This window comes from Lipotes vexillifer, unplaced genomic scaffold (genome assembly GCF_000442215.2).
Source record: "Lipotes vexillifer unplaced genomic scaffold, Lipotes_vexillifer_v1.1 scaffold657, whole genome shotgun sequence".
Lineage (NCBI taxonomy): Eukaryota > Metazoa > Chordata > Mammalia > Artiodactyla > Lipotidae > Lipotes > Lipotes vexillifer.
The window spans coordinates 452,071-460,488 of record NW_006774518.1 but is presented as its reverse complement, the minus strand read 5'-3'; the positions used below and the strand labels follow the sequence as shown (position 1 = coordinate 460,488).

The window sequence follows — 8,418 nt, the reverse complement described above, 5'->3', positions numbered from 1 at the left end:
TACGGCATATTCCTGCTGTATTTCATTTACACAGTGGGCGTGGCTTCCCCTTTCTCCCTGAAGTGTGGGCAGCAAACCAATCAGGTCTTTTCGTTGAACTCATTGTCTCATTTCGCCTCTTCCCCTCCTTTTATAGGTTCCCCTCCAGACTCTTTGCACCAAAGCCCCCCCTGAGGACGATTCTTTGCTCCCACTTCCCGTTTCCCCTTATAAGGATGAACCGTGGAAATATCTGGACTCAGAAGGTACTTCTAAATGGGGAAGGGGAGGGTCAAGTGAGGTCTGAAATAACTGGAGAGAGACCCGCCCATCACCACCACCCAGGAATGACTTGTATGGTCTTTCATTTCAGAATACCAGAACCGCTATGGTTCTCGCCCTGTCTGGACTGACTACCGTCGCAACCACAAAGGTGGAATACCCCCACAGCGGACTCGAAAGACATGTATTGTGAGTTTCTGAGTGTGGCACATGGATGTGGAGTGGGGGCTGGAGGCCATAGTGACAGCGGCAGCAGCACTTTTTTTTTTTTTAAATTTTTGGCTGCGTTGGGTCTTCGTTGCTGCATGCGGGCTTTCCCTAGTTGCAGGGAGCAGGGGCTACTCTTTGTTGCAGTGCATGGACTTCTCATTGTAGTGGCTTCTCTCGTTGTGGAGCACGGACTCTAGAGCGCAGGCTCAGTAGTTGTGGGGCACGAGCTTAGTTCCTCGGCATCACGTGGGATCTTCCCAGACCAGGGCTCGAACCCATGTCCCCCTGCATTGGCAGGCGGATTCTTAACGACTGCACCACCAGGGAAGTCCCCAGCAGCACTCTTTCTGACAGGGCTTTGAACAGCTTCACCTGCCAGTTTTTTCTCTCTACAGCGTGGAAATAAAATTGCTGGGAATCCCTGCCCCATCTGCCGGGATCAGAAGTTGCACGTTGACTTTAGGGTAAGGAGAATCTTTTCTCCAGGATAAAGACTTGGAGCCTTTTTTGCAATGCTAAAGAGATTACCTTAGGTGCCCCACTCTTCATATCCTGGTGCCCCTAAAGTCCATTTTCTATTGACTTTCTGGTAATATAAAAACATTCCTCCTTCCAGCCTTTTGCACTCTACTAAGAGTTTTACTAAAAAGTTTCATTCCTTGTCTATGAAATTTACAGTCTAAATTGGCAAGAGAAATGCTTGTTTCTAATGTGAGGGCAATGCCCAAAGGTTTATTTATATCAATCACAGTTGTTAGCAAGTAGATTGGACTAGTTTTTTCCTGAGATTTTCTTTATTTCGTTGTCATGTTGATGTTTGGTGGCATGCTGAGACTTGGGGCTGGAGGGCATATACATGAAGCAAGGTATAATCTAGTTATTTTTTCAAAAAACCTTCATTGTGATAAGGACAGAACTTGTTCCTTAAAGTATTCAAAAACCTTATAAAGATGATAATGGAAAAGTACCCTTCCGAGCTTGCAGTATTACAAGGTATTAGGGCAGAAGCTGAATGGCTGGTCATCAGGGAAGTCAGAGGGCATTCAGGTGTCAATCAGTCAGTAGATGGGGGTGTCTGACTGCTCTCAGGCTCCTTCTGATACAGGTTATAGAGGAGTCCAGAAGATACTTTTCAATTTCAGCTGTGTATAATTGGTTACCAAATTGTATACAGTTTATAACAAATTGCATGACTAAGGGAGAGAGAAAAATTACAGATTGAAGAGTGCAGATGATTCTGCCTGCCATTCTACTCCACAGATATACCTGCTTTTTCTTTGGGAGTCTCACCACCTGTGATTAATTACTGGCTGGGAGTCATTCTAATAATTAAATCTCTAAAATTGACTTTAGTAAACATATACATTACATATACCATGCATTTATATAAGTTAATAATTTGTAAATGTACATTATAACACATACTGCACTTTCTAGGTGATTTCAGGGATTTTCCAACAGACTGTCCCTAATTTGTTGCATGAAGGGCTGACTTTAGAACCTAACCCCTGCAGAAGATAATTCTATGTGAGTCTCAGTGACAAAACGTAGGATGTGTATGTGAAATGGTTGGAAGGCCAGGAAAGGGAAAAAGGTTGCAGGAATGTGTTCAGTAAAGGGATGGGGCTAAAACCAGGACCTGAAGGAAAGTAGCACCTGGAGAGATGTAGAAGGGTCAAGGTCATTTGTGTGGGTGTGCAGGGATTGTGCACTTTTAGTCTCTAATCGTCTTGCTACCTTCCCTTCCCTCTCTCTTGTTTCTCCACCACTTTTTCCTACAGAATGTGAAGCTCTTGGAACAGTTTGTCTGCGCCCACACGGGTATCATCTTCCATGCTTCATATACAGGTCAGCCCATCATCTCTGTCACCACCAGAATAGCTTTTCCTTACAGCACTTCTTATATTTATTAAGACAGACAACAGGTATTTATTTGGTGGTTCCTACTAATGGCCTAAAAAATGTGATAGAACCTTTTGGAAATCTTGGCCTAATGGGGATACTCACACGCTAAAACAATTACATGTGAACAGAAGATACAGGCGAGTACCAGTATAAGCAAACTATCTAAATGGAACTGTTAAAAGGTAAATGGTGCTGATTGTTTCCTTTCTGTAGGGTCTCTTCACTTTTACGGAAGGCTTTCTCATAAATTGACCTTACTTTTATTCCATTGACAATTCAGTTAGATTTCCCAAATTTGGTGTAAGCTCACCAATTCAAGATTACATCTATTCCCTAACTATAGTCACAGGCCAAATCTGGCTCGCTGTCATGTTCATTTATTTTCATATTGTCTACAACTCTTTCCAGGCTACAGTGGCAGAGTTGAGGAGCTGAGACAGACTATAATATATGCCTAAAACATATGCCACATTGCCTCCAGTATATGGCCCTGTACAGAGAACATTTTGCCAACCCCTGCTCCAAAGCAAGATAAATTTGCAAAGAATAATCGGAATCCACCCTTTTGTGGTGTGGTAGCATGATCGGTGGAGTTTGGTTTGTCAAGGAGTTTGTTTTTGTTTTGGCTTAGTTTGGTTTTTTGTGGGGTTTTTTGGCCACACTACACGGCTTGTGGGATTTTAGTTTCCCAACCAGGGATTGAACCCGGGCTCGCGCCAGTGAGAGCACAGAGCCCCTAACCACTGGACCACCAGGGAATTCCCAAGGAGTTTTAAGAAGAGTTCTATAGTCAGGCTGTAAAAGGCTGAAGGGACTATTTTGCTACTTTCTCAGATTGTCTTGCCCAGATCTGAAATCCATTCTTCCTTTATTGAATCTTTCTCTGTGGATTGTCCAACTCAGCCCTTTTAACTAACCACACTTGCCCTTTGAATTGTGTTCTGCTCCCTGTCTTGAAACCTTTACTGTTAAGTGACTTCTCTATAGTGGCTAGGCCCTCCTAAGTCTTCATCCTGTTTCGCAGAGAGAGAGAGAAGGTTCTTCCCACTGGGCAGAAGGGGAAACCGAGGCTTGCCGAGGGATCAGGGGAATGGGGTCATTAGGTAGGGCGAGGTCTTCCACATCTAAGCCTCTGTCACCATGTAGAAGCAGTTGTGTTCTTTACTTACTGTGACTTATAAAATGGTCTCTGAGTTACCTTTTTTCACAGGGGTCTGTGTGAAGCAACACAAGAGGTTGACCCAGGCCATCCAGAAAGCCAGGGATCATGGTAAGAATGAGAAGGGGCACAGCGCAGTTTTGTTAGGCATAAGGAAGGTGACTTAGGGCTGGAGGGTGGATATAAATGCTCCCACCTATCTGAGAAGGTAGCACCCATGTTCTTCCAAAGAATCTCTTCTTTCATCACTCCACTGTCCCTTGTTTCCTCTCCTGAGTCTCTTATCTTGTCGTTGCCCTGTCCTCTTTTTCTTCCTCTTTCTCTGCCTTCTTATTTTATAAATGTTGCCCCAATGCCATGTCTAAATCATAGGAGGAGCTTTGTATAAATTTCTGACCCTGGGCTCCATGACACTTTTGCACAAATTAAGAAAAGGTACCCCTATGTTAGGGCAGATGCCCTGGCACAGGCCTGCACAGCTTGGCAGGCAAGAGCCTGGGCAGCATGTCAGCCCACACTTGCCCCCTTGGCCAGTTGCTTCTGTGCAGCATACCACGTGCATAAATGAACCCAGTGGCTCTGACTGGTCCCTCCCTCCCTTTATAGGTCATTTTTCTTATTATCTGTCTTAATCTGAAGTACCTGTCCTCCCTTCCCTGGCATTCTCTTTTTTTTAATCCCCCAGGTCTCCTCAGTTACCACATTCCCCAGGTTGAACCCCGGGACCCTGACTTCAGTACCTCTCATGGAGCTGTGAGTGTCACTCCGCCAGCGCCCACTCTGGTTTCAGGTGAACCCTGGTACCCATGGTACAGCTGGAAACAACCACCAGAGAGAGAGCTGTCCCGCCTTCGTCGGCTGTACCAAGGTCATCTCCGAGAAGAAAGTGGCCCTCCGCCTGAGTCAATGCCCAAGGTGCCCCTCACAGCCCCAGTTGAAGCCTCCTCCACTGAGCAGGCGGGCCCCCAGACTGCTCTGTAGGAGCTGTAGACTAGGAAGGGAGCCGGAGGGTCCCTTACACAGTATTTCATCCTGAAGAGCTGTCTACATTGTGGCCAGTGGCAGGCCCAGGGCCAGAGAAAGGAAATGATTGTTGGTGAAAGGGGTAAATACATCTGAGGCTGAGGGAGGGCAGTACAGACGTGTATCAGAAGCCCCAGCCCCTATATGTTGTCAATAGATAGGCTATACATTCTGCTACTGTTTCAGACCTGTGCCAACTGGGTTTTTCCACAATAAAGCTGTATCCTGTCTCTGGGTTGCATTTCAGATGAATGCTATGGAGGATTGGGGGGCAGTGGGTGCTGCTGTGGGGAGAGGAGTGGTCAGGCTTGAGCCAGTCGGATCAGTGCACTCTTGGGACCAGAAGCCACCTGGGATGAGCAGTTGTGCCATTATGTGATGATCACTTGTACCCCCCTGTGCCCGATGCACAGTGTTCCCACCATACCCAGCTGTTCACTGAGGGGCTAAAGGGTTGGAGAGTGAGACACTAGGCCTAAGAAAAATGCGTTGCTATGGCACCTGCTGCCGTGGGAGGCGCGGATGGGACGACTGGCGTTGCTAAGTGACAGCTGGTCTGGCAAAAAGAACGGGGTCTCCGGGCCGGCTGCCGGGATGCTGGCAGGTGGTGGGTGGGGGGCGGCGGTGGGTGAGTGGTGGTGGTGGTGGTGGAAAGGGGCGGAGCGGGGCGACCCTCTAGGCACCCGGGGGCGCGGCAGGGGAAGTAAAGATGGCGATGGGCGGGGCGGTGGCGGAGGGGCGGAAGTGACGTCGCGTGGGGCGGGTCCGGCCGCGCACAATGGGCCATGGAGTTCCCGTTCGATGTGGACGCGCTGCTCCCGGAGCGGATCACGGTGCTAGACCAGCACCTACGGCCACCGGCCCGCCGACCCGGAACCACAACGCCGGCCCGGTGACATCTCAAACCTGCCCCACGGCCCTTCTCTCCCGGTTCCTCTCGAAACCTGGTCGAGGCACCACGCCCCCTTCTCACTGACTAGTGTCTGCTCCTTTTGATGTCCTGGCTCGCCTTTTTGGTGACCTTTGATCCTAGAACTGGTGGGGTTGATTGGGGCTTGAATCTGCCACCTTTCATCCCTTGGCCCCATAGTGGTCCCAACCAAAGGATGTGGTTGACCTGCCCTTCCTGCTTCCCCACAATAACTTCAAGGGAGGAGGGAGTGTACCACACTGAAAGGAGGTGTGGCAAAAGTTTGGGTTCCAGAAGAGTAGGGTGGGACATCAGGTTGGAAGATTCCAAGGTAAAGGCAGAGGGCCTGAAGTACTGAACTGGGGTTGCGGTTATCGCCCAGATTCCCAGGGAGTGAGTCCCCAGGACCCTCTAATTCAGCGAGTATCTGACTCTTGATCTCCTCTCTTTCTGTAGTGTTGATCTGCAGCAGCAAATTATGACCATTGTAGATGAACTGGGCAAGGCTTCTGCTAAGGTAATGTGGAGTCTACATGGAGTAAAGGGAGGCCTCTCTGGGGACAGTTGGTAAGGGAGGCCTGGGTCCTGTGGAAGGGACTTGTAGAAAGTCTGTCTTCAAATTCCTGGCAGGCCCAGCATCTTCCTGCTCCCATCACCAGTGCATCAAGGATGCAGAGTAACCGCCACGTTATGTATATACTCAAAGATACTTCAGCTCGACTGTGAGTGCCAAATACCATTCTACCCTATACTTAATTCCTCCCTCTCCCGGCCCCTCTCCCTTTTTTGACTCTACCTCTTCCAGATAGCTGCTCATTATTGTTATTTTCCCCAACCTACAGGGCTGGAAAAGGAGCCATTGTTGGCTTCCTTAAAGTTGGATATAAGAAACTCTTTGTACTGGTGAGTGTCAATGGAAACTGAAAGTTCATATGCCTTGGCTCCTGAGAACAGAAGTGCTGGAGATTGGAAGGTGGCAATGATGTCTGGATCCTAGAAGATCTTTGTTGTTCTTTTACCTCTTAGGATGACCGTGAGGCTCACAATGAGGTAGAACCACTTTGCATCTTGGACTTTTACATCCATGAGTCACTTCAACGCCATGGCCATGGACGAGAACTCTTCCAGTATATGTTGCAGGTATTACTTATCTCTTCACCAGTTCATCCAAAATGGAGATCAAAGGCCCCTTGTCCTGAGTCCTTCCAGAGGCCCTGCCTCCCACCCTCCCACCCGCCATGTTCCCATATCCTTCCCAGGTGACTGGGTGCCTATTGGCCTGCTTTCCCCATACCTGCTCCTACCCTGAGTCTCCTGTTCCCTGCAGAAGGAGCGAGTTGAACCACACCAACTGGCTATTGACCGACCCTCACAGAAGCTGCTGAAGTTCCTGAATAAACACTACAACCTGGAGACCACAGTCCCACAGGTTAGAGGTTTCAGAGAGTAGACCCCACTGAGCATTCCCACTGAATTTATTATTTTCTTTGTGGGCAAACAAGTGGCACCTTCCATGCACTCCTTATTCCCCATTATATAGGACTTATTTTATACAGCTAAGTTCTGGGGGGGCAGGGTACCATCTCTCATCTTGCAGCTATTTCACTCTCATCTTTTTTTTTTTTTTTTTTTTGGTATAGCATAAAGATGATGATGATTAAATATTTTCCATTGTTACATGTATACTTCTTTTTTTTTTTTTTTTCCGGTATGTGGGCCTCTCACTGTTGTGGCCTCTCCCGTTGCGGAGCGCAGGCTCTGGATGCGTAGGCTCAGCGGCCATGGCTCACAGGCCCAGCCGCTCCGCGGCATGTGGGATCTTCCTGGACCGGGGCACAAACCCGTGTCGCCTGCATCGGCAGGCGGACTCTCAACCTCTGCGCCACCAGGGAGGCCCTCTCATCTATTTGTATTCTTCATCATGGGCTGTTGTGTACACCCAATAGTATGTTTATGCCCCAAACATAGTCAGCTCATTTTCATCTCCTTGTTTTCACATAGACCATTATCTAGTCTATCAAGATTTAGTAAGGGCTCAGAATAATATACATTCCCTGTCCTCAGGGAGATTTGGTCTATTTTGAGGAAGGTGGTTTGTTTATAAGTAGATGCAATATAATGGTGCTAAGGCTGTCCATTCATTCAACATATATTTATTAGAGTGCCTGGCACTGTTCTGGGCTCTAGAAAGACTTTATTCAATGAAACACATAAAAGTCTCTGTTCTCACGGAGCTTATATTCTACGTGGGGAGACAGACAAACATAATAAACAAGTATATACTATGATTGATGATAAGTGCTCTAGGAAAATGAGAGCAAGTAAGAAGGCTTGGGAGTGCCATGTGAGGATGGGAGTGTGTGGGATTGCAGGTTTAAATGGGATAAGCAGGAAAGGCCTCACTGAGAAAGTGTCACTTGAGCAGTAACTTAAAGAGGTGAGACTATGAGCTAAGTAATATCTGGAGGGGGAGCATCCCAGGCAAAGGGAATGGCTAGTGCAAAGGCCATGAGGTGGGAGTGCGCCTGGAAAATTGGCTGGTGTGCCTAAAGCAGCATGAGTGAGGGGGGAGTGTGGTAGATGAGATCAGAGCAGTAATGGGGGAGGAAAGACATTTAGGACTCTATAGGCTATTGCAAAGACTTTGGCCTTTAAGTGAGAAAAGGAGAGCCATCAGAGGGGTTTGAGCAGAGGGAGAATATGATGTGACTTACTTTAAACTAGAGCACTTTGCCTGTTAAGAATAGGTAGTAGGGCTTCCCTGGTGGCACAGTGGTTGAAAGTCCGCCTGCCGATGCAGGGGACACGGGTTTGTGCCCCGGTCCGGGAAGATCCCACATGCAGCGGAGTGGCTGGGCCCGTGAGCCATGGCTGCTGAGCCTGCGTGTCCGGAGCCTGTGCTCCGCAACGGGAGAGGCCACAACAGTGAGAGGCCCGCGTACTGAAAAAA

The 8,418-nt window shown here is 48.2% G+C and overlaps 2 protein-coding genes across 5 annotated transcripts in view; both read left to right on the top strand.

Moving 5' to 3' along the window:
- Positions 1–4,788, top strand: part of MRPS18B (mitochondrial ribosomal protein S18B) — a 6,028-nt gene extending 1,240 nt beyond the window's left edge. The window contains exons 2-7 of the mRNA XM_007449206.1: positions 137–245; positions 353–450; positions 867–935; positions 2,253–2,319; positions 3,587–3,646; positions 4,221–4,788. Coding sequence (XP_007449268.1) covers positions 137–245; positions 353–450; positions 867–935; positions 2,253–2,319; positions 3,587–3,646; positions 4,221–4,516 — 699 coding nt within the window. The 3' untranslated portion in view covers positions 4,517–4,788. The remainder of the gene's footprint in view (positions 1–136; positions 246–352; positions 451–866; positions 936–2,252; positions 2,320–3,586; positions 3,647–4,220) is intronic.
- Positions 4,789–5,323: 535 nt separating this feature from the next.
- Positions 5,324–8,418, top strand: part of ATAT1 (alpha tubulin acetyltransferase 1) — a 12,765-nt gene continuing 9,670 nt past the window's right edge. The window contains exons 1-6 of one of the 4 annotated variants that reach the window (XM_007449202.1): positions 5,324–5,450; positions 5,925–5,985; positions 6,099–6,190; positions 6,311–6,371; positions 6,495–6,608; positions 6,796–6,897. In XM_007449202.1, coding sequence (XP_007449264.1) covers positions 5,344–5,450; positions 5,925–5,985; positions 6,099–6,190; positions 6,311–6,371; positions 6,495–6,608; positions 6,796–6,897 — 537 coding nt within the window. In that variant the 5' untranslated portion in view covers positions 5,324–5,343. Of the gene's footprint in view, positions 5,451–5,664; positions 5,739–5,924; positions 5,986–6,098; positions 6,191–6,310; positions 6,372–6,494; positions 6,609–6,795; positions 6,898–8,418 lie in introns of those variants that run through there. The other 3 variants (XM_007449205.1, XM_007449204.1, XM_007449203.1) reach the window with 3 other exon arrangements.